Here is a 25008-nt window from a genome sequence, read left to right as displayed (position 1 = left end):
TTACAGGCATACGCCACCACGCCTGGCTAATTTTTGTATTTTTAGTAGAGACAGACCATGTTGGCCAGGCTGGTCTCAAACTCCTGACCTCAGGTGATCCGCCCACCTCAGCCTCCCAAAGTGCTGGGATTACAGGCGTGAGCCACCGCATCCAGCCTACATCTATTTTTTAAGAAAGCACTTGGCCGGGCATGGTGGCTCACACCTGTAATCCCAGCACTTTGGGAGGCCGAGGCAGGCAGATCGCTTGAGCTCAGGAATTCAAGACCAGTCTGGGTCTTGTTGAAATCCTGTATCTATTTAAAAAAAAAAAAAAAAAAAAAAAAAAAAGGCCGGGCGCGGTGGCTCAAGCCTGTAATCCCAGCACTTTGGGAGGCCGAGACGGGCGGATCACGAGGTCAGGAGATCGAGACCATCCTGGCTGACACGGTGAAACCCCGTCTCTACTAAAAAATACAAAAAAAAAACTAGCCGGGCGAGGTGGCGGGCGCCTGTAGTCCCAGCTACTTGGGAGGCTGAGGCAGGAGAATGGCGTGAACCCAGGAGGCGGAGCTTGCAGTGAGCTGAGATCCGGCCACTGCACTCCAGCCTGGGCGACAGAGCGAGACTCCGTCTCAAAAAAAAAAAAAAAAAAAAAAAGCACTGTTCTAAAGTCTTTTTACAGACATTATCTCATGTAGTCAATCCCGATTGCCTCTTTGTTCATTAATGTTAGTTAAGGAAGAGATGTTAAGTCAATAATAACAACAGTACCCAACACTTCTTGAGGATCGAGGCTTACTATGTGCTCGATACCATGTAGAGCATTTTTCCCAAAATAACTAACTTATTTCTCACAATATCCCTGTGAGTTAGATATAGCTCATGTTCTCATTATACAGATGAGGAAACTTAGACACAAAAGGGCTGAGTGACCTACCCAGGAATGAGAATGAAGAAATGGCTCTGTTGTGGGGAGTTGGGGGGGGACAAAAACAGGGAGGAAGGGAAGTAAACCAAACAAATCTGTAGGAGCTGATTGTGAAAGTGGGACAGTGAGAGTGAATGAGACGGGGCTGAGTAACCTGGTGCCTCCGAGGGAGAAGTGAGGGCAGGGAAAGTCCTGCCTTGGCCCCTCACTGACTCTGGTTCTGACGCCAACTCTTTGAAACCTGAGTCAGCACAGAGTTTTGCCGACTGTTTACATGAGGAATCGTGTGGATCTGGTTATTGTGCGGTTTTGAAATGCAGAGTGGGAGGGGTGTTCATGGAGGGGTGTGTGACCATGTGGGAAGCTGGATGGGTGTGGAGGACCATGGGGGTTCAGGGGGCATGTGCAAACTGGACACCTGACAATGCCCACAGCATACCAGGTGCTTGGGTCTCATTGTGCTCTTTGTGCAGATGGGGAAACTGAGGCTCAGAGAGGGGTGTCCTTCATGGCCTTAGGAAGAGGAAAGGCCAAGATTCAGACCTAGGGCTTTCCAGGAGCTCCCAGAGTCAGAGTTCAAAGCACTCTGCACGCACACATGTATGGGCACACACACATATACAGAGCGTTGTGCTCAGGTTCAAGTCCAGAGGAAACAAAGACAGTCAAGGAAAAGAGGCACCTAGAAACCTCAGGGTTGTTGGGGGAGGTATGGGTGTGTACGCACAGCTCTCTGGTGTGTTGTGTGTCCATTGCTAAGAGTCGAGCGTGTGCCTGTGTGTTTTGTGTGTTGCTTCTGGGAGTTATCTACCAGCCTCGGCAAAGCAGGTCTGGGTTGCATATATAACTATGAGTGCATTATGCACTTCTGTGTGCTGTGTGCACGCCTGGGTGGTACTGTATACATCCACCTCGGCATCATTTCCCTGGCCTGCTGCCCAGAGACGCCCCAAACCCCCGTCCCAACAACGTGCCTCTCAGCCCACCTCATAATGACGCCAGTCATTTGGGAAATGAGGAAGGGGGGGTTGCAGAGGGAGGCCTGAAGTTCAATCGGTCACCCTGAGTCTGCGGGCTTCCTGTGCCTGTCGGGAACTGGGAACCACCACCGCCCCAGCAGCCCCTCCGGGAATGCCATCTCTCTACCTTGTCAGCGAGAGGGAGGGTCACCAGAGGGGCACTGTGCAGCTGCGCTGTGGGGGTGAGGCGGGGAGCAGGGAGCCTGGGGCCGTCCAACCTGGTTTCCTCTACCTCATCCGGGAGCGGGGGAGACTTGAGGTATCCCTCTCGCCTGAATGTGTGACTGTGTGTGTGTTGGGGTGGGGATGCCCAGGAATGTTTTCTGCAAACTGAGTTGTGGGTGTCTCTGGTTGTGTGTAGCCTCTCTGTATTGTATATGTGGCAAGGCATGTTGTGTGTGTGTCTAGATATACTTTTTGTGTGCCCAGGAATGTGGCGTGGGTTGTTACGGGTCCCAGTGGTGATGTGAGTACCTAGAAGTGCATACACCTCTGTGTGTTGTGTAGGACCTTATTTGCTGTGCATTTGCCTAGGGGTGTTGTATGTGCGCCTGTGTGTTGAGTACATGCCCGGTTTTGTGGAGTGTGCCTGTGGAGTTGTGTGTGTCTCTTGATTGCACGGGTAATCTTTTGTGTTGTGTGTGTTCCCCTGACAGTGATGTGGGTTTGCGTGAGGGGAGGGAATCTGGGTGTGTGCCCAAAAGTATTGATAGTGTGCTTAAGGGTGTCGAGTGTGTGCTGCCCAGGAGTGCTGGCTGCTGACCCACGCTATGGGCACCTGGCTGGCTGAATGACTGTGTGGGTGTCTGTGCTGCCCCAGAGCTACATGTGCTTTGAGCCTGTGTTGGCCGTCAATCTCAATGTGCACTGGCATCTCTGGGTTTGGCGATGTACATCTGAGTTCCAAGGGCTCATGCCTCTCAGTAGTTTATGTGTGCAGGTGAGGCTTACATACAAGGTTGGGCTGAGGGGTTCAGTCACTACATGCTCATCCCCCCACCCCACACACGCTTGCCTCACTATCATCCATCCACTGTAAAAACAAACTTTCTTTTTACCGGAACAGTCCCCCACGCTCATGCCATGCCTCTGGCCGGGAAAGCAGGGGCGGGACATCTGGAACTTGGTGGTGGGGTGGAGGGAGGGACAGACAGACAGGGCTCTGGGTTCAATTCTGGGCCCGGAGGTGGAGACACTGTGTGACCCCCAGCTGCTGCCTGCCTGTCTCTGACCCATGTGTCCTGGGAAGTGGCTCATAATGCAGTTCCCACTGGCCGGGATCCCCTCAGTACCACCCCACCCCTGGAGGTCACCCTTTCTGCCCTGACCATGTGTCCTCTGCCTTTTTCCCACCAGCTCAGCAGCACAACATACCCTGTGGTTGTGAAGATGGGGCACGCACACTCTGGGATGGGCAAGGTGAGTCTCTGGCTGGGCTGCGCATAGGTAGATGTGTATTTGTGCAGTGCACACCAGTCATTCTGTGTGATCGTGTGTCCTGGGGTGTCATTATCTATCAAGTAGGTGCAAAAGTAATTGCAGGTTTTGCCAGTTCTTATGGTAAAAACCACAATTACTTTTGCACCAACCTAATAGATTTTTGTTTTCTCACATTCAGCTGACCTCATCGACCCCTTTTTCCTCCTGCATTCAGCCAATTTTGTGTGTATTTTGCTTCTGTCTCCAGCATTGTGTCTGTGTGTACATGTATGCCTGTGCTGAACACACATGAGTATGATCTTTTGTGTTCCAAAGTCTCGGGGTCCTGTGTGCTTTACATCCATCTGATTTTGTCTGTGTGTATGCGGAAAGTAGACCTGTAATTTGTTTGTGTCCAAGTTTCTGTATCTTTGCATGTTGTGTGTACAACTGATTTTGTGTCTGGATGCCTATATTAGTATATTGTATATACACAGTTTTTTCACAGCTTTAGTGAGGGATAATTCACACACCCTACAACTCAGCCATTTAAAGTAGACAATTCAATACTTTTTGGTATGATCAGTGTTCTACACACCCAACTTTGTGTCTGTGTGTACACGTACAAAACAGGAGACGCACGATCATGCCTGCTTGAGCGCCTTGGCATGTCCACCTAATTTTTGTGTACTCACCTCACCTGTGTGTCATGTGTACATGCTCCCCCAGGCACCCCCACTCCCCACAGCTGCCCTATCCTGACCAGGCCCTGATCCTTGCCCTCACGTCCACAGGTCAAGGTTGACAACCAGCATGACTTCCAGGACATCGCAAGTGTTGTGGCACTGACCAAGACGTATGCCACTGCCGAGCCCTTCATCGATGCCAAATATGACGTGCGTGTCCAGAAGATTGGGCAGAACTACAAGGCCTACATGTGAGTGGAGAAACTGAGGCCCCGGGAGGGGTCCCCTGCCTTGCCCCATGCAGCCGAGGTGCCTCTGAGCCTCTGTCCCCTTGTTCCCCAGGAGGACGTCAGTGTCAGGGAACTGGAAGACCAACACTGGCTCTGCGATGCTGGAGCAGATCGCCATGTCTGACAGGTGGGCAGCCCAAACTCAGGGTGTGAGGGGAAGGGTGGGTGGGAGCGCAGCAGCTCAGGTCAGAGACTGACAGGCTTCCCCGACCTTTGTCTTGGCAGATACAAGCTGTGGGTGGACACATGCTCAGAGATTTTTGGGGGACTGGACATCTGCGCAGTGGAAGCACTACATGGCAAGGACGGAAGGGATCACATCATTGAGGTGGGAGCACCCAGGGGTAGGTGGGGCAGAGGGAGGAACAGCTGCCAGGCAGCAGCAGTGCGAACGGAAGCACTCCATGGCACAGAGGTCCTCAGCCAACAGCAATGTGCTTGGTACACAAGGGGCCATCCCTTGCAATGGCAGAACACTCAGTAAACTCTAGACTGAACTTGCACATCCCTGGTGAATAGCAAAACCCTTATTAGATTGTTAAGTGCTCTGGGAATTGAGACATCTTGGTGAATGACAATGCACGTAGTAACCTTTATTCTGTGAACTGGACCAACAGCAAAGCATTTTGGAAAGGACAAAGTGCCTAGAAAACCATGAAGCAGGGATCGGCAAACATTTTTGGTAAAGGAGCAGACGGTACATATTTTAGGCTTTGTGGGCCATGCAGCCTCTGCCGTAACTACTCAACTCTGCAAAAGCAGCCATAGATGATACGTTAAACAAAATAGGTGTGGCTGTGTTCCAAAAAAACTTTGTTTATGGACATTGAAATTTAAATTTCATGCCATTTTCGCATGTTATAAAATCTTTCGAATTTTTTCGACTGTTACAAAATGTAAAAACCCATCCTTAGCTCATGGGTCACACAGAAGCAGGTGGTGGACCAGGTTGGGCTCGCAGGCCCTAATTTGCCCAGCCCTGCTCTGAAGCACCTTCTAAGCTGTAAGGTACCTTGGAACAGACAAACCTCCTCACTGTGCACAATCAGTGCCTCAGACACTGGGGCTCAGTGGTGGCCATGCCCTCGGCCGACTGAAAGCACAGTGTTACTGCTGCCTCAGGTGCGAGGCCTGCCTCTCCCCTCAGGGATCCTTTCCTTCCCCCAGGTGGTGGGCTCCTCCATGCCGCTCATTGGTGACCACCAGGATGAAGACAAACAGCTCATCGTAGAGCTCGTGGTCAACAAGATGGCTCAGGCCCTGCCCCGGCAGCGACAGCGGGATGCCTCCCCTGGCAGGGGCTCCCACAGCCAGGTCAGGCCCCTGGCGCTGAGCTAGTGGCTTGAGCTAGTGTGGGGAGGCCGGCCCTGGGTCATACTGTGCCATGAAGCTGACAATCTGTAGGCTCACAGCATCACCTTTGCACACATGTGGCTGCGATTGCCAATTGTTTAAAACATTGATAAGCAGCTGCTGCCCTGACTTCCCTGAGCACCTCCCTGCCCTGCCCCTGGGAACAGGTCCCCCACCCCACAACCCAGCGTACCCTCAGCTCAGCCACAAGTGGGGCAACACCCAGCGCACAGGGAACCTGTGTCATCATTGGCTGATGCTCCACTGGCTGGTAACTATTTTTAACCTCTCCTGCTCCATTCCTCTGCCACAGACTCCCTCCCCAGGGGCCCTGCCCTTGGGCCGCCAGACCTCCCAGCAGCCCGCAGGGCCCCCGGCTCAGCAGCGACCCCCACCACAGGGTAAGTGAGAGGCTGGCGGTCTCAGTCCCCTCCCTCAGCCCGCCATCTCTTACCCGCTCACTCTCACGTGTGCTCACTCTCTCTCTCTCTCTCTGTCCCCCAGGCGGCCCTCCACAGCCGGGCCCAGGCCCCCAGCGCCAGGGACCCCCATTGCAGCAGCGCCCGCCCCCGCAGGGCCAGCAGCACCTTTCAGGCCTTGGACCCCCAGCTGGCAGCCCCCTGCCCCAGCGCCTTCCAAGTCCCACCTCAGCGCCCCAGCAGCCCGCGTCCCAGGCAGCGCCGCCGACCCAGGGTCAAGGCCGCCAATCCCGGCCAGTGGCGGGAGGCCCCGGGGCGCCTCCAGCAGCCCGCCCGCCCGCCTCTCCCTCTCCCCAGCGTCAGGCGGGCCCCCCACAGGCTACCCGTCAGACATCCGTCTCCGGCCCGGCTCCGCCAAAGGCCTCTGGGGCCCCACCGGGCGGGCAGCAGCGCCAGGGCCCGCCCCAGAAACCCCCGGGCCCAGCCGGCCCCACACGCCAGGCCAGCCAGGCGGGTCCCGTGCCCCGCACTGGGCCACCCACCACGCAGCAGCCTCGGCCCAGCGGCCCGGGCCCCGCTGGACGTCCCAAGCCACAGCTGGCCCAGAAACCCAGCCAGGACGTGCCGTCACCCGCCACCGCCGCTGCAGGGGGACCTCCGCACCCCCAGCTCAAGTAAGGGGACCCCTACAGCAGCCCCCGCCTTGCTGCTCACAAAGCGGGCCCCTGCCCCAGTAGAGTAGCCCTAGCTCCCTTGCTCCTCAGACCCAGGTCCTATGCAGGGGTCCCACGAACTCTCTCCAGCCTGAGCCAAGCCCTTCCCCCAAGCTTTCTCTCCTCCCGGCCCACCAGAGGCTCCACACCCCCACCCCAGGAATTTGGTGCTAGAATCCCATAGAAACTGCCCTCTGTTCGAATTCCTCCTCATAGGCCCTGGGAAAGTTTCCTCCTCCAAGGCCTCCCAGGCACCTGGCTGACCCACCGACTGCAACTTCCTGCCCAGCCCAGAGCCTTCCCTGCCAAACTGGCCCTCCCCCTCCCAACCCATCCCTAAAACTCCTGGCCTGAGTCCTAGTCCTCCTATCATCTCGCTCTTCCACTCCACCCTCATACTTTTCCTCCTTCTCCACATCCTTCTGGCCTATCTCAGTCTCCCTGAGAATCATCAACCATCTGCTTCTTCTGGTCCATTCCAACTCCCACTCCAGCTCAGACGTCCTCCCTGCCCCACCCAGTTGCTCTGCCTTAGGCTGACTTGCTCAACAGCCTGTCCTTGGTCCAAGCCCTTCCTAGGCCCTCCTGGACACCTCACCCTTAGACTGGAAACCTCCCTGCTCATCTTCCCCTTTGTATCAAACTAGCCAAGAATTCAGAGAAGCTTCTGCCCAGGACTCTTCCCATGAATCCCACACTTCACCCTGGATCCAAGTCCTCCCAGCCTGTCCCAGATCTCGCCTCCCTGGCCCAGGACTCCACCCACTCCACCTGAGTCCTCCCAGCCTTGAGAACCTGTTAGGGTCCAGGCCCATGGTGGCGGGTGGGGAGGTCACAGGCACAGCCCCAGAATCAGAGGGGCAGGGCTGGGGCCGGGCCTGGGGTAACGTTGTGTTTCTCTCCCCTTCCTCCCCTTCCTCTTCCCCCTTCCTCCCACGCCTCCACCTTGTCTCTCTCTAGCAAATCCCAGTCTCTGACCAATGCCTTCAACCTTCCAGAGCCAGCCCCGCCCAGGCCCAGCCTTAGCCAGGACGAGGTGAAAGCTGAGACCATCCGCAGCCTGAGGAAGTCTTTCGCCAGCCTCTTCTCCGACTGATACCCCACACTGAGAACCCCAAAATCCCTGGGCAACCCTTCTCTGGGCCCTGAATCCATTTCTCACTTTTGGAGTCTCCACATCCCTTGAGAACCCATCTCCCGGTTCTCCAAGATTCCACCTCTCATTCCTCAAGATCCCTGAGTACCTTGAGAAACCTGACTCCTCCTGGCCCTAAATCCAGTTCTCACATGTGGAATCCCCAAGTCCTTTTAGAACCCCACTCCTGGTCACTTCAAGATCTACTTCTGTTTTAGGACCTCCAGATTCCTGAAGACCTCCGACCCTGGTTTCCCCAGAGGGCCTTTTCCTTCCTGGAAGTGCCCAAATACCAGGCAACCCATTGCAAAATCCCTTCCTGGAGCCCTGAAGTTCCTGGAAAACCCTATTTTTGGTCCCAAATCTCTCCAGCACACCTATTTCCCATCAGAATTTTCCAAATCCTCAAGAAACCCCTACTGTTGAGCCTCTTCCCATGGATCTTCCATCCCTCTGAAGATCCACATCTTCAAATGCCACCCAACACCAGCCCCCTCAACCTCATTCAATACCTTGGGAGCTCCTCCCACTTCCAGGACCCCTCCGTTCCCCCAGGGACTCCCTCCCCAGTTTCCTGCCTCTGACAGCTGTCTTTAAATATGCAAATTCCACTCATCTTCCCAGAATCCTTTGCACACGGAAGGCCAGTGGTCTCCGCTTCCCCACCTTTGCCGTGATGTCTGTGTCTGTGACTGACGTGGCCTCCTCTTGTGCCGTGCTTGGCATATGTGGTCCTCGTTCATCGTGCCGCCTGTGGTGATGCGTGCAGTGACGCTGTTTATGTGGTCCGCACCTCCCCCTGACCTCCACTCCTTGCCTGGACTCATCCCACCCCTCAGCGGCTCTGAACCCCAAGAGAAGAGTCGGGAAACAAAATAAACAAGCAAAGGCCCAGCAGAATTCTGTGCTTCTTGGTGAAGAAAGAGGGGAGTCCTTGAATGGCGGGGGAGACACAAAAGGGACCCCCCAAAATCCACATGGGGTGCTGGGAACCCCAAAATCCAGTGGAAGGCACATCGGGCACAAATTCCAGAGAGGTTCTGAGTGGAATCCCTGCCACAAATCCCAGCCATTGGAGATGGAGGAGCTCCCAAAATTTAGAAGTATCCCCAAAGCCAAGAGGAAACCAAATGATGGAGGAGGCAGGGGGCTCAGTCTTTGGGGGACCCCAATTCCAGAAGAACTGGAAAAGCACATGGGGACCCCCCTCATCTCCCAGGGTGGGGAATGGGGGATCCTGAGGCAGCATCAGGGCAGAGACGAACATTGATTGGCTGGTGGGCTAGGCTCCTTGGCGTGGAGGGCTGAGACTGGCTCCCCGGTGGCTTGGGCAGGGCCTAAGGCACAAGGCGGGCTGCGCTGAGTAGGCAGGCAGGCAACTCATCAGCCTGGGTGCGGTGCAAGGAGGGTTCCGAGGCACTCCGCTCAATCTTGGGGAGTGACCGTTGCAGCAGCTCAATTGTGGCCAGGATCTGAGGGCAGGTGGGGGTGAGGAGGGGTGTCCAGAGCCCTATGGGCATCCCAACAGCCCCAGGCCCCAGCCTCATGGGGAAACACACACACACACACACACACACACACACACACACACACACACAACCTCTGAGCTTTCACATTCACATCTGCCTCCATCTCAGTCTTCCTCCATCCCAGAGTCACCCACCCAAGGTGTCCAGCCCTCCTACCCAGCCCACCTGGGGGAAGAGGGGCCGTTCCTCCCGCTGGAACTTGAGGCAGTCAGACAGCAGGCGCCGCATGGCCTTGGGGCAGTTGCTAGAGATTTTGCTGAGGTCCGGGGACAGATAGCCACGGCCCACCATAAAGATAATCTGGGGGCAGAGGGGGGCAGGAAAGGGGTGATCTGGGGTCAGGGGCTGGGAGGCCCAAGGAATTTTGTATTGAGGGGCTTGGGAGGTTTATTTTTAGCGAACTGGGGTACTGTCAGTATCGGGGCCCAGAGGATTCTCCATCGCTGAGGACTTGGGAGGATTCTCTGCTTTCAGAACAGAGGGATTCAAATTTGGGGTTCAGGTTTGTAGGTATCTGGGGCTCAGAGGATTATAGGCCCACGAGTTTCTAGGAGGCTTAGGGACCTGGAAAGTACTGAGTCTCAGGGAAACATGGAGTTCTGGGTCTGGGGGAGCTTGTACTTCTGTGCGGGTCTGAGGCCTAGAGGGTTCTAGGTACCCCGGCCCTGAGGCCTGCTAGATACCTGAAGGCCTAGGTGACTGTGAGTGCCTGTGACTATTCCAGAAGCACAAAGGGGCTCTGTTTCTGGGGAGAAATGGGATGCTGGGAGAAATGAGATCTGGGGGATTTTGAGTACCCAGAGCAGAGGACTATAGGCATCTAGGGATATAGAGGGCTTTGGGGTATGTGGGGGCCTTGGGGGATTCTAGGTATAGAGATTCGGGGTATTCTGGACTTCGAGGATTTTTGTCCCAGAGGGCTGTGGATGTGAGAAGAGGGAAGTTGGGGTAGGGGAGAATTTATTGTAGGTGTCTGGAGCCCAAGGGATTCTGGGAGTCTTTATCCCACAAAATTTTAGGTTTCTGGGGAAAGGGTGGCATTCATCAGTGCAAAAAGGAGGGGATGTGGGGTATGGATGCCTGAGGGGATCCGTCAGCCCAGGGAACTGTGGGTAAGGTGTGGGGCTCACCTGGTCACGGCAGCCAATGTGGCTGTAAGGCAGTGAGCCAGTCATGAGCTCGTAGAGCACAACCCCGTAGGCATAGACATCTGACTGGAAGCTGTAGGGGTTCGGGTCCTGCATACGGATCACCTCAGCTGCCTACAACAGGCCAGACCAGGCAGGGGGACCACAGAGGTCAGCAAATGGCTGGTCCACAGTCCCAGATCCCACTGGCCACACAGCGTACAACTCAGAGCCACCCACATGAGGTGGGACGTGAGGAGTCCAGACACCCACACCTGGCACAGGCATCCCCGTTCCCACTCGGCCCCACACACCCCAATCCTGGAGCCTACATCCCCACGTACCCCCCATCCAGCCTGGCCCAACTCACCATCCACAGCACAGAGCCTGAGGGCTGCTCCAAGGGCTGGGCCCCACTCCATCGAGTCTTCACTGTGGCCAAGCCAAAGTCACCGATCTTCACCGTGAGCCCCTCATGTAGGAAGATGTCCGCCAGGGTCAAGGACCACTACAGGGACTCCTAATAGCCATGCCTCTCACCCTGCCTGGGAGGTTCCTATTGGTGCCCTTATACCACTCATCCCTCTGATCCTGACCAGGAGCCCCTTAATATCACACCAACTATCTAGAACCTTGACATGGCCAGGGAATGCCTGCTAGTGCCCCCCACACTCAGCCCCGCTGTTGACTCTGAACAGGAAGCCCCTCGGAGGGCATCAGAACTCACTATGCCTCTGATGCTGACCATAATGCCCTCCACAACTGTCACACATCAGACTCTAACCAGAGTTGCCAAGAACGGTACCTGAACCAGCCACACCTCTGACTTCAGACTAACAGGCTGCCATTAAAGCCCCCTGGCTGGCCACAGTTCTGCCACCTGGCAAGGAGCTCTGGGACACATGCCCCTCTTTTGTAATTCCCAGAACCCCCACAAGAGGCATCCTTCTAAGCCCTTGCGCCCACCCCCTCAACCCCAGTCCAGGGACAGATACTGTTAGACTTGAGATCTCGGTGGATGATGTTCTTGGCATGGAGGTAGCTGTGGGGGTGGAGGCAGGTGGTGGATTGGCTGGGGGTTACCTCATTTCCCCCACCCTTTCCCCCCACCCCTCCCCAGGCTGGGAGGCTCACTCCATGCCCTGGGCAGTCTGCCGGGCCACGTCGATGAGCTGGACCATGTCGAAGCGCGTGTCGGCCACATGCAGGTGATGGTAGAGGCTGGAGCCTTCACACCACTGTGTGATGATGGCGAATCCCGGCCGGGTCATGAAGCCCATAAACAGCAAGATGTTGACATGTCGCGTCTTCCTGCAGGCAGGGAGGGCAATGTCAGAGGTGGGGAGGAAAAATAGTGACTGTCACTTACTGTGACTTACTGTCACAACAGGAGTGGCACTGTTCTTTACCTTCTTCGGTCATTCATTTTCACCCTGTCTTTTGGGGCACTCAGGACCACAGCATTGCCAGATTTCATGAATTTGTGAGATGTGTTTACTGGGCTATGATTCTCTGCTGTGGGCTTATATGCGAAGCTTCCCCATCCGGAGCTTCCCCATCCGAGTCTCCCAACAAAAGCAGGAGGGAGGAATTGCTGCCCCTCCCCCTCCCTGCCTACAGCAGCATTTCTAATCATTAACATCCCCCACCCCTCTGACTCCGACCATTACCTGGGTCTGTGACCATCTCACAGATGAGAAGGTAGAATGCCAACCTTCCTCATTGATGTATCAATATAATATGGATAGATGCAGGATTAAAATACCAGTGATATGTGATGATTAGAGCCTGTTCAGCACCATGAGAAGCTTAGAGGTAAAGAGCTTGGAGTCTGGACTCATCTTCAAATCTAGGCCTCACCAGGTACTCACTGTACAACCTTGGGAAGGACATTTAACCTCTCTGGGCCTCAGGTTCCTCAACTGTAAAACTGATCATTGTATTAGCTACCTTATTCTCTGTAACATAATTGTGCCCATTTGACAGAGAGGAAAAGCCCATGCCAGCATCCCCCGGGTTGGTAGAAGCTATCCAGTACTACCTGTAGTATATAGGTATACAGTACTATACTACATAGTAACTATAGCAGCAAAAAGGAGACACCTGGCTTTCTTAGCATGACTAGATGAATACTGTATTGATTACATATTATAGCAATTATAAAAAATAAGCAATGATTAGATTATGGTGATGATAATATTGTTTAAATCAAGGCATTAGAATTAATGAATAACAAGAACCAACACTATAAATAGAACATTACCGTTGTAGTCCAAGCAGAGGGGAAGGAAAGATGCAAGCCTTCCTGGCAATGCGGTAACGAGAATGGTGGCCCACACCCAGACCCAGTTCGCAGCGGCAAATAAGAAGACCCACATTTTGGAGGCAGAGCCATTCATTAATAACCCAAACAACTGCATGATCACAGGTCCTCTAAACATACCCATTTCCCAGAGGGGAAAGGGATGCCCTTCAGAAAGAAACAACTTCTGATGATGGTTTAACAACACAAACACAGGTGATATCCAGGAAGCACTCCAAGCATGGCCTCTTCCCAGAGAGGTGCCAAGGCCGGGCCTGCCACTCCCATCCACGCAAATGTGCCACCTCACCTGAGCACCTGCATCTCATTCTTGAAAGCTTGGGCCTGCTCAGCTGTGGGCTGGGACACCTTGAGCACCTTCACAGCCACATCGCCATGCCACCGCCCTCGAAACACGGTGCCAAACGAGCCCGTCCCGATCCTCTTCAGCAGCTGCACCTCACTGGGTGGTACTTCCCAGTAATAGCCTGAGTCCCGGTACCCCAGGTTCTTCTGTGGGCCAGATGGGTGGCATCTAAGAGGCCTGCCCACATCCCTCATCCCACATCACTCAGCCTTGGTGCTCCCAAAAGGATCGCCCTCAAGCATACCACTTTCTTCTTGTCATCGGCCAAAGACTTCCGCTCACGCTGCTCTGCTGGTGACTTGGAATGTGGGGACTTCCTCCCCGAGGACACGCTGGCTGGGCTGGGGCTCCCCCGGGGGGTTCCATCACCACCTCCTCTACTACTGGCAGCTGCAGTTGCAGAAAGGATATGAGTGGAGGCAAGTGGGGCAGCGGGGGTCAGGGTGCAGGCACGGGGGACTCACCATCAGTGCTGAAACTCTGGCCAGTGAGCTAGAAGAAGAGGGACAGGAGTCAAAAAGAGGGCATGGAGGCCAACAGGAATGGCTCTCCCCTCTGCCCAGTGGTCCCTGGCATTGTTCCCCACAGCACCAACCTGGATGAGGTTGGAGTCCATGGGGGCCGTGGTGCTGACCATATGGACGTTGGGAGTGGATGTGGAGCGGATGCGCTGCAGGGGGGCGTTGGCCGGGGCAGGGAAGGGGAAGTGCTCCGGGTCACAGTGCTGAGTGTGAGGCCTGCCAGGCGAAAGGCTGTGAAGTCACTGCCAGGAATCAGAGAACCAAGAAAGCCCCCACTCCACCCCCAGCCATAAACATGCATTTAGCTCACACAGAGCGAATGTCCACTGGCAGTACTATTATTCATTGCTTCAAGAAACATTTATTGAGTGCCTGCTGTGTGCCAGATACCATTCTAGGTGGTGGAGATAAAACTGTAAAACAAAATAACAGTTCTTGCCCTCGTGGGGCTGAAATAAAAAACAAATATATAATATGCCTGATGGTGATAGGTGCAATAAAGAAAAATAGTAAAGCAAAATAAGGAGACACAAAGTGTTCCTAGAAAGTGTCAGGAAAGGATTCTCTGAGAAGGAGGTGACATTGGAGTAAACTCCTACAGGCAGGATAGCAAGCCACACAGACAGTGGGGAAAGGGGAATGTACCATATTTTATAATTATATATTATAATTACATGTACTCTTCAAATGTTATATAATACATATCATCTATATTAAAATAGCAATGTTTTAAAGTATACATATTACCATATTCTATGTTATATATACGTTATACACGATATATGCTAAACATATTGTAGTTACAAAAATATGTTAATGTTCCCTTCACTATCCTGAAATGAAACTCAAAGGTAATTAATGCATATACACTCATAATTTAAAATAATATAATACCCTAACTTTATTTTATGTATCATATAAACATGTATGATGTTCTACATTATATAACATTATGTAATACAACATGATACAATAACATAAATATACCATAAAATATGCACATTATAAAATATACATTAGAGCAATAATATATTTTAATATAGCTATAGTTTTGTATAATATTTAACATAAAGAAGCAATAAAAGGGAAGTAATTTATGATAAAATAATACATATTTCAAAATGGAAAGGCTTGAGTATGGTTATACTAGAAGAATTAGCAAAGTAGTTAGATGCTTATAAATATATTTATAATTAATAATAAAAAGAACTGATTATTTACACTATACCAGATCCTGTTCTAGGCACTGAACATGTCTTAACTCATTTAATCCTCAGCAGAACCTTATATGGTAGAAAGTATCATTATCCCCTCTTTACAGATGAGAAAACTGAGGCCCAGAGAAATCAGGTGACTTGCCCAAGGTCCCAGTTTCATGCCCTTACTCACACTTGTAGGTGCTCAATAAATGTTTGTCAAGTAAACAAATGAATAAAGTATGGCTTGTGGTCTACAAGAGTCCCCAGATCTTTTTCTCCCCCAGTAGCCCTTCAGCTAAGGCACCCCTACCTGGGACCCTGGGGGGTTAGCAACTCATTCAGGGGGCGGTTCGAGGGAGCCTCATGTTGTCTGGAGCCTCCGGACAAATCCTGGACACTGTGGTAGAACCTTGAGGGCATGAAGGGTATAAAGTAAGGGGACACAGGTCAGCTGTCTGTAAGGGCCTTGTGGCTGGGTCTCTGTGCTCCCCATCCCCCCACCCACCCCAGGCTGGGCTCACTGTTGGCGGTTGGTACTCATGTCAACACAGACTGTGGGGACCTTGGAGGAACAATGCTGGTGGAACTTGTAGCCACAGGTTTGGCAACGGAAGCCATGGAACAGAAACTTAAGGCAGAAGTCACAGAATGCCAGGCTGAAGAAGGTCTTCCGTACCTGATGCCGCAGAGCAGGGAAGTTTGAGACCTGGCCAAGGATACTCCCCACCATGATCCGCCCCCACCATCCACCCTGCACTCACAAAATTGTGCATGGTCAGCGGGACATCTTCAAGGACCTCGACAATGAGCTCCTCGCCATCCAGGGGAGCAATGGCTGTGTCCCAGGCAGTGACTGTCTTTCGTCTGCAGGGGGCATGGAAAGGAATGAGTGGGAGGGTGGGCAGGGGCCATGGTGAGGCAGGGAACCGCCACAAGTCCCTCCAAGCCTGCTACCCACAGGGTCATGTCTGGCAAGTTTAATTCTCATCATAGCAACTCTAGGAATTAGTCATTATCCTTGCCCCCACTTTACAGATGGGAAACAGGCTCAGAGGGATAAAATGACTGGCCCTGGGCCACAAGAGTAATGAGAGGCAGGACGGTGTGAAGAGTCCATGCTCTGAAACGGAAGGGGAGAAGCAAATGAAACTAAACAACTACATCTTAGAAGCGCTAAGCCAGCCCCCGAAAAGGGGGCTGAGGAGGCACTGAAACAACAAATAAAGTGCACTGTGTGAACTGCATAAAAAATTAAGGAACCCCACGAGAGAGGAATAAATAAGGTCAGCAAGACCCAACTCAGCAGACAAAGAATGGGGAAAATGAGGAAGAAGAGAGCTGATGAAGTCATGACATCGTGAAAGGACAAAATAGATGAAATCTGGGAGGAAGTGATGGACCAGGGTGAGGACTTGGGGTCCAGGGGAGAATGAGTTGGTTGACCTTACAGGCCAATGAACCAATGAAGTAACAAAACAAAAGATGGATGAACTCATAGATTACTTGAACTACAGTAGTCCTCCCTTATCTGTGGTTTCACTCTCCACGGTTTCAGTTACCTGTGGTCAACCGGGTGGGAAAGTATTAAATTGAAAATTGCAAAAATAAACAATTCATAAGTTTTAAATTGCGTGCATTCTGAGTAGCATGATGAAATCCTGCACCATCCCACCCAGGATGTGAATCATCCCTTTATCTAGAAGATTCACACTGTTTATGCTACCACCCATCACTCAGTAGCCTGCTCAGTTATCAAACAACTGACTCAATATCATAGTGGCTGTCTTCAAGTGATCGCCATTTTACTTAATAATGGCCCCAAAGCACAGTAGTGTTGGTGGCAATTCGGACATGCCAAAGAGAAGCTGTAAAGTGCTTCCTTTAGGCAAAAAGGTAAAAGTTCTTGACTTGAAAGCAAAGAAAATCATATGCTGAGGTTGTTGAGATCTACTGTAAGAAAGAATCTTCCATCTTTTTTTTTTTTTTTTGAGACAGAGTCTCGCTCAGTCGCCCAGGCTGGAGTGCAGTGGCGCGATCTCGGCTCACTGCAAGCTCCGCCTCCTGAGTTCTCACCATTCTTCTGCCTCAGCCTCCCGAGTAGCTGGGACTACAGGCGCCCGCCACTACGCCCGGCTAATTTTTTTTTTTTTGTATTTTTAGTAGAGACGGGGTTTCACCGTGTCGGCCTGGATGGTCTCGATCTCCTGACCTTGTGATCCACCCGTCTCGGCCTCCCAAAGTGCTGGGATTACAGGCGTGAGCCACCATGCCCGGCCGAATCTTCCATCTTTGGAACTGTGAAGAAGGAAAAATAAATTCATGCTAGTTTTGACGTCATACCTCATATTGCAAAAGCGATGGCCGGAGTGCATGATACATGCTTAGTTAAGACGGAAAAGGCATTACATTTATGGGTAGAAGACAAGAATAGAAACATGTTCCGGCTGATAGCAATTGGGTTCGGTGCTATCTGTGGTTTCAAGCATCCACTGGGGGTCTTGGAACACGTACCCTGCAGATAAGGGGGGACTAAAGACTAAGGGAAGACTAATGGAAGACTCTGTGATAAAGAACAGAAGGAATCAAATGACTGAGGAGGGGATGGGAGGTGGGGCACCCAGTGGGTGGGCGTGGGGCTGCCACACTCACCCCTTGATGAGTCGGTAGACCACACAGCAGTCCTGATTTAGACCCCGCACCTTCAGGGCCTTGTCTAGAGAGTCGTAGACACTCATGCCATCCCGGACAGTCACCTGTGTATATGTGCAGATGTAGGGGTCCTCATTGCCCAACAGAGGCCACAGTTGATGTTCCCATCCTTTTGCAAAGGCCTCCCCCAACCGTTGTCACCCTTTTGATCCCAGAGTTACAACTGGGTCCATCCACAGCCCCTGCCATTTCGCTTCCATGACTCACCACCGTGCGTTGCTTGTTGGGCAGGTACACTTTGACGGTGCCCACTGCCCGGGACGGCTCGGCCCCATTGGCAGGGGGGCCCCGTGGTGGCTCCATGGAGCCTTAGATTTTGTCAAGATGGGCTGAGGTGGGGCTGGGCAGGTGCCATGGGGCTCCTACAAGAAGGCAGACAGAATTCAGAGGTCCAATAATGAGAGTCTGGAAGCAAAGTGGCAGGGGACAAAATAAAATTCAAAGTCCAGGCTCCTGTCGCCCCCTGCAGCCTAATTTTCACATGACAGCCCAAGAGATCCTGCTCACATCTGAAGTCCTTCTAGTTCCTCCTCTGCTCAGACCCTCCTGTTGCTTTTCTCACTCATGAGTGCCAAGGTCTCAGCTTCACTGCACAGGGTTGGCGGGGAGAGAAAAAGGAAGGGGGACAGAGCATACTGTCCTGGAGGGTACAGGAGCACAGAAGACTCTGTGCTGGGGACTAATGGGGAAGTCAATACACACTGCACTGAGCTGTCAGGTACATAAGAAGCACAAACAGAATGTCCTGGTTGTTTTTTTTTTTTTTTTCTTTGACAGAGTTTCGCTCTTGTTGCCCAGGTTGGAGTGCAATGGCACAGTCTCAGCTCACTGCAACCTCCACCTCCCAGGTTCAAACCATTCTCCCGCCTCAGCCTCCTTAGTAGCTGGAACTACAGGCGTGTGCCACCACGCCTGGCTAATTTTTTGTATTTTTAGTTGAGATGGGGTTTCACCATGTTGGCCAGGCTGGTCTCAAACTCCTGACCTCAGGTGATCCACCGCCTCAGCCTCCCAAAGTGTCCTGCCTTTTTAACAGAGAACGGGGGAAGTGCCAGATACTCTGGTGAGGGAGGAGTCGCAGGCAGGGTGATGGGAAAGAGAGGATCATGAGATATTGCCCTTAGTGTGGGGAAGATGGAGGTTGCACCAAACATATCCTTAAAGGGCACTGTGGACATCCCTAAGCCCTGGGGTGTAATGTTGATGTTAGGACCACAGACACCGTGTTAGGTGGCTAATGGAAGTCCCAAGACTTTATGATGAGGAGTTCATGGGTGGGGGTCACTACATACTATGCGGAAGGGAGATGTAACAGGTGTCACTAGGGACTGTAATGGGGAGAAGGGTGGAAATGGAAATGACCAGACATCGAGCCAAACTGGGGAGGTAATGGTGGATCACCAGACACTGTCATAGCAAAAGGAGAAGGAAGGTATGGTGTTGCGGGGAGAAAAATGGAGGTAAAGAGGGAGCTCCAAAATTCTCCTTGACAACCAGTGAGGGGGTCACAGGCACATTACTGGTGTAAACTGAATGGGGGATCATGGAAGGCGGTTACAGAGGCGAGAATCCTGACATTCTCCCCCCCCCAGGGGGTCAGACACTGATCCAGAATAAGGAAACCGGGGAGTGAACCCCGTTTCCACACACTCCCCGCAGTTGGTAAGGAAAGGTCATTGGACACCTTAGGGGGTTTAAGACGGAATCCCGGCACCAGTCGGTAGGGTCCCGCCTACCAAAGGGCTTCCGGCTCTGCGCAGGCGCACCACCACTAGCAGCGGGCGAAACCATCACCCGCAGCCTTGCCCGCCTATTCCTGTTACCCACCCCACCCCCGCTGTCGACGATGGTCTCGCCCCGGGTCAAACCACTCCTCCGGTTCCGGGCGGGGGACGCCGGGGCCCGGGCGCAGCCATCCTGGAGCTGAGCTTTCGGTCCGGGCGCCCTGCCCGTGCCCGGCAGCCGCTCCAGAAACCGAGCCCTCCCGGGTCCGCCCTCACCTGTCACGCCGCTACAGCCACCGCCGCCTCCATCTTGGGCCTGTCTTCTTGTTTCCTCACAGAGTCCGCCTTCGCCGTCTCTCGGACTCTCGTTATTGGCTCTGCGGGACTCATCCTTCCACTCTTATTGGATCAAGGTCACGTCTGTCAAGGCAAGACCAACGGAATGTGAGTCGTGTTCCGGATTAGGAGGGGCAGCCTGAAACGTCAAGATCGGGGGCAAGCGCAAGTCCTGACTCGCGCAGGCGCAGTTGGGGCAAGACCTGCGTGCCTGGGGCTTTAACCTCAATAGTGGCATAGACGAATAAAGCAGGACTTTTTAAGGTCATTTGGGGCTGACCTTAGGGCTCTGGCATCTGGACGGAGAAATCCTTAAGTACCCTTTTTGGGCCAGTGCCCTAAGCACCCTTTTATTATTTTCCTGTGTCTCAGTTTTACCATCTTTGAAATGGGTTGGAATCAGAACAAATGATCGGCGATGTTCACCGGCTCTAGGAGACTGTAGTTCATAGCCTTTGAGGACAGCGGGTCTCTGGTGTGGTGGGGGTTGGGGGGCTGGCCCTAGGAGGGGCGGCCTTCTGTCTGGGAGGCTTCCTTTAGGAATGGGGTTGATTAGGATTTTGAAAAACTAGTCACAGGTGGCCAGGTGAAGAGGGAAGTGCGGTGAATGGAGCACGATGCCAGTCAATGTGTGGAAGTACTGTGGGGTAAACACAAATTTTTAAAAATCGAATTTTCCCTGGTGTCGAGAGAGACGTCTCTCTTAGAGCATTTCCTTTAGAAAACTTGTAACTGTAAAATTTTCTCTGTCCCTTTGAGATGTAAGTCTTTTAAAATGCTAGATCTCTTGCCAGTTTTACAACCCCGGAATGTTTTTCTTAAGAGCCTCGTAGCCATCTCTTTGATGAAATGTAAACATCAATGAAAATAGCACCCCTGTCTTCCCGTCTTCATGGGAATTTGATCTGCGTGCCTGGCTTCAAGTTATTACCTGCTTGTCATAAAGATACGAGTTTTCGTTTTCCTTTGGATAAAGGCAATTAACTAACACAGATAGCCGCACCAATTACTAGGTGAATTTGGGATGAAGTATGTGTACCAAATGGTGCTGTCAAGTTTCTTACTTGAGCACAAGTTACTGTTTGAGAATATGTTTGTAATGGGCTGTATCTGCCTGTTACATAAACGGATGAGATTTCTTTTGTCTTTGAAACCTCTTTAGCCGATTGTTTGTGATGTGCATCACAGTCTGGTGCAGTGCTTATTCAGTAATAAAACTTTCCATTCTTGCCGGGTGTGGTGACTGATGCCTGTAATCCCAGAACTTTGGGGGGCCAAGGCAGGCGGATCACTTGAGGCCAGGAATTCAAGACCAGCCTGGCCAACATGGCGAAACCCCGTCTCTAGTAAAAATGCAAAAAAAAAAAAAAAAAAAAAATCAGTTGGGTAACTCAGCTTCTTGAGTAGCTGGGACCACAGGCGCCCACCACCATGCCCGGCTAATTTTTATAGTTTTAGTAGAGACAGGATTTCACTATGTTGGCCAGGCTGGTCTCAAACTCCTGACCTTAAGTGATCTGCCCACCTCGGCCTCCCAAAGTGCTGGGATTACAGGCTTGAGCCACCACACCTGGCCCCAACTCCACTTTTCTATTTGAATCTTCACCATTTAATGGCTAAATAAAATTTTTAGAGAGACAGAATCTCACTATGTTGCCCAGGCTGGTGTCAAGCTCCTGGTCTCGTTCTCCCAACACTCTAGGATTATAAGCGTGAGCCACCATGCCCAACTCCAATGGCTAAAATTAAAAAGACTGACAATACTACGTATTGATGAGAATGTAGAGCAATTGGAACTTTCATACATTGCTATTGGGAGTGTAAAGTGGCACAAGCACTTTAGAAACAGTTTGGCAGTTTCATATAAAATTAAACATAGACCTGCCATGCAATTCAGCAATCTCACTCCTAGGTATTTACTCTAGAGAAATGAAAACACGTGTCCAATGGTGTGCTGGTAAATGTTTAACAACCAACTCTCCAGGAAGAAAATGGCTCTAATTTGTACTGTCCCCGTGGCTTATTTCAGGCTACTGATGTGACAGTCGCTGAACCAGATTTAAAAGAGATGCACAAAATCTGCTCTGGTGAGCCAGCTACAACATGCTACTATTGCAGTATATCTGCACAAAAACTTGTATGCAAATGTTCAGATTAGCTTTTTCATAATATCAAAAAACTGGAAACAGCCCAGGTGTCCAGAAACAGAACTGACAAAGAAATACAACAACGGGGTTATGGAATACTACTCAGCAATGAAAGGGAACAAATTACTGACATATAGGAAGAGCATAGATGAATCTCATAGACATGGGGCCAAATGAAAAAAGCCAGACACAAAGGAGAAATACTGTATTCCACCTGTATGAAATCTAAACCAGGCAAAACTAATCTATAGTGAAGGAAATCACATTAGATGTTGTTTTGAGGGAGAATGACTGGGAAGTACATTAAAGAACTTTTGCAGGTGATTGGAATGTTCTGTATGCATTTGTCAGAACTCATTGAACTCTATTTTTATTATTATCTTTTTTTATTTTTGAGACAGAGTCTGGCTTTGTCACCCAGACTGGAGTGAAGTGGCACAATCATGGCTCACTGCAGCCTTGACTTCCTGGGCTTAAGTAATTCTCCCACCTCGGCCTCCCAAGTAGCTGGGATTACAGGCACACACCACCACACTCAGCTAATTTTTAATATTTTCTGTAGAGATGGAGTCTCACTATGTTGCCCAGGCTGGTCTTGAATTCCTGGGCTCAAGTGATCCTCCCACCTCGGCCTCCCAAAGTGCTGGGATTACAGGCATGAGCCACCTTGCCTGGCCTCATTGAACTCTATACTGAAAATGGATATATTTTGCTTTATGTGTAATATACCAGAGTAAGAACTGTGTGGCAAAAGAAAAAAAAAAGAAGGCCTCAAACATAATTCTAAACGTTTGTGTTTGTACAAATTCTTACTGGTTGGGGAAATTATTTTGAAAAAATTCTTTTTTTCTGAAATTAAATCCCTAAGCCCTGAATCTCCATCTCCCACTGCAGGAGTCCTGGCAACCACCTCAGTGCCAGTGGGGTCAGGAACAACTCCTGTTTGGAGCTCAGTGAGGGGCTTTGGGGAGGGGAATAGGGGAGTGCATTTTATATTTCAATTCACTTAAATTGTTTAAAAACTTTAATTCCTAGGCATTATTTGAAGACAGACTTCTGGCTCCATCGTTCAACGTTTATAAAAAGATGAGAAAAATGCCAGCAAAAGCTCGTTGCTTTCGCAGGATAGGGGGAAGGAGGGGAAGGGTAGGGGACACAGCCCACTCAAAGGCAATGCTTTCTCCCCCAAGAACTCATAGACTCACTTCACACCCATCTCAACTGGCACTTCAGCCAAGTACCTTACAGGTACCTGACACTTTAAAGCATGAAGGCCTTTAAAGTGATTTAGGTTTGGTTTGGTTTTGCGACAGGGTCTCGCTCTGTCACCCAGGCTGGAGTGCAGTGGTGCAATCACAGCTCACTGCAGCCTCGACCTCCTGGGCTCAAGCGATCCTCCCAGAAAGCTGGGACCACAGACGCATGTCACAGCGCCTGACCTTCTTGATTTTTTATCATTATCATCACCACCATATTTAAACCATTAGAAGTACCATGTATTAAAACAAAAATTAAAACCCAAACTAGCTGATTATAGTTCTCTGACATCCCCCTTGTAATTATCCATCTGGAAAAAAATGTAAAGCTATCAAAGTACTTGTTGATTTTTATTGTTGTTCATTTTAAAGTCTCAGAAACATGCCTGAAAATTTTTTTAAATCTCAAGTGTTCGCCGACTGCCGTTGTAGTGCTACTTTTATAGCTGAAGACATTAAGGTTCAGGCTGCCCTCACCGTAGGGGAAAAGGAGAGAGTGCTTCGTTAGATAAAAAGTGTTTAACAAGGGTGCGGCCATGGGCACCTCCTTAAGGAATCCCAGATCCACCCAGCAGTCCTGCCTGCCTGGAGACCTCCTCTAAAACGTGCCACTCTCATTTCCCAAAGCCGCCGACCTCGCCGGCCCCTGCTGCGGCCTGGAGAGCGCCATCTCTGGGACCCCATCCCACCGCCGCCCTCTCAGCTGTTCATTTCCGGGGAGATGACCATGCGTGCACATTTCTCTGAGGCCGGGAACACAGGTTTGACTCAGGGCGCTCAACCACCAGCTCCTCTCTGCCAACCCAGGGAGCCTCGATTCGCTCCAGGTCCCCCAACAGGCAGCGAGATCTGCCAATGGCAGTGCAGTGGAAGGCGGGCCTTGGGATACCCCAGGCATTGATAGGCTCTACTTCACCACGGAGCCACTGACAGACCAATAGCTATGAACAGGGGGTGGCCAATGGGAGGTGTGTGGGCCTGAGACCGGCTACAAACCAGGAACTTAATGTTGCTTTTAAATTAGTGATGAGGCAACAGTAATTGTTCTATCGAAATCCTTAATAAAAGTAGAATGTGGAAGTTTCCACTTCTGTACATTCCTGGAAGGGATTTTTAATATACAACCCTGGAGGGGAGAGGTGTAGGAAATTTACAACTAAGTGAATTTAACCATGACTTTTTAACTGTTCTTATTAAAAAGTCTTTCTTAGCAAAATTCATTGAGTAGTAATTTCAATGTGCTATCCCTATGAAAAACACACCATTTAACCGACAGAGTTCTTTTTTTGGAGACGGAGTCTCGCTCCGTTGCCCAGGCTGGAGTGCGGTGGCGAGATCTCTGCTCATTGCAACTTCCACCTCCCCGGTTCAAGCGATTCTCCTGCGCCAGCCTCCTGAGTAGCTGGGACTACAGGCGCCCGCCGCCACGTCCGGTTAATATTTTGTATTTTAGTAGAGACGGGGTTTCACCGTGTTGCCCAGGCTGGTCTTGAACTCCTGAGCTCAAGCAATACGCCTGCCTCGGCCTCACAAAGTGCTAGGATTACAGGCGTGAGCCACCACGCCTGGCTTGTTTAATTATTTTTTTTAAGTTCATTATATGTTATATAGGGTACCTCCATATTTTCATAAAATTAAACAAAAGTGCAGGCTGACTTTGGGAGGCCGAGGCGGGTGGATCACGAGGTCAGGAGATCAAGACTATCCTGGCTAACACAAGTGAAACCCCGTCTCTATTAAAAATACAAAAAAAGGCCGGGCGCGGTGGCTCAAGCCTGTAATCCCAGCACTTTGGGAGGCCGAGATGGGTGGATCACGAGGTCAGGAGATCGAGACCATCCTGGCGA

At 51.3% G+C, this 25008-nt stretch overlaps 2 protein-coding genes across 5 annotated transcripts in view; one reads left to right on the top strand and one right to left on the bottom strand.

Annotated features, from left to right (window-relative positions):
• The window catches only part of SYN1 (synapsin I), a 50204-nt gene extending 41363 nt beyond the window's left edge, over window positions 1–8841 (top strand). Inside the window, exons 6-13 of one of the 2 annotated variants that reach the window (XM_005593427.5) lie at window positions 3286–3348; window positions 4143–4285; window positions 4377–4451; window positions 4550–4652; window positions 5492–5638; window positions 5991–6078; window positions 6182–6770; window positions 7808–8841. In XM_005593427.5, coding sequence (XP_005593484.1) covers window positions 3286–3348; window positions 4143–4285; window positions 4377–4451; window positions 4550–4652; window positions 5492–5638; window positions 5991–6078; window positions 6182–6770; window positions 7808–7835 — 1236 coding nt within the window. In that variant the 3' untranslated portion in view covers window positions 7836–8841. Of the gene's footprint in view, window positions 1–3285; window positions 3349–4142; window positions 4286–4376; window positions 4452–4549; window positions 4653–5491; window positions 5639–5990; window positions 6079–6181; window positions 6771–7769 lie in introns of both variants that reach the window. The other variant, XM_005593426.5, reaches the window with a different exon arrangement.
• On the bottom strand, window positions 8836–19756 carry ARAF (A-Raf proto-oncogene, serine/threonine kinase). 3 transcript variants are annotated; one of them, XM_065538529.2, is made up of 16 exons: window positions 19699–19756; window positions 17906–18060; window positions 17639–17742; window positions 15751–15853; window positions 15511–15665; window positions 15300–15398; window positions 13865–14021; window positions 13734–13761; window positions 13514–13659; window positions 13213–13415; window positions 11735–11911; window positions 11596–11642; window positions 10971–11089; window positions 10604–10735; window positions 9639–9773; window positions 8836–9416 (listed from the first exon to the last, which is right to left on the bottom strand). In XM_065538529.2, the coding sequence occupies exons 2-16, from the start codon at window positions 17999–18001 to the stop codon at window positions 9282–9284; spliced, it is 1836 nt and encodes a 611-aa protein (XP_065394601.1). In that variant the 5' UTR covers window positions 18002–18060; window positions 19699–19756; the 3' UTR covers window positions 8836–9281. The 3 variants fall into 3 exon arrangements, with proteins under 3 accessions (XP_065394601.1, XP_005593485.2, XP_073886059.1); XM_005593428.5 differs by having other exon boundaries at window positions 13865–14006; XM_074029958.1 differs by lacking the exon at window positions 15511–15665 and having other exon boundaries at window positions 13865–14006.
• Between the last annotated feature and the right edge of the window lie 5252 nt (window positions 19757–25008).

Source organism: Macaca fascicularis, chromosome X (genome assembly GCF_037993035.2).
Source record: "Macaca fascicularis isolate 582-1 chromosome X, T2T-MFA8v1.1".
Lineage (NCBI taxonomy): Eukaryota > Metazoa > Chordata > Mammalia > Primates > Cercopithecidae > Macaca > Macaca fascicularis.
This window is presented reverse-complemented; position numbering and strand designations above follow the sequence as displayed.

Excerpts from the sequence above, each read along its gene's own strand:
- ARAF (XM_065538529.2), bottom strand. The coding sequence starts at position 18,001 with ATGGAGCCACCACGGGGCCCCCCTGCCAATGGGGCCGAGCCGTCCCGG. Across the intron at positions 15,854-17,638 it reads GTCTACCGACTCATCAAGGG|ACGAAAGACAGTCACTGCCT; the intron begins GTGAGTGTGGCA and ends TGCCCCCTGCAG. Across the intron at positions 13,762-13,864 it reads TGGACTCCAACCTCATCCAG|CTCACTGGCCAGAGTTTCAG; the intron begins GTTGGTGCTGTG and ends CTCTTCTTCTAG.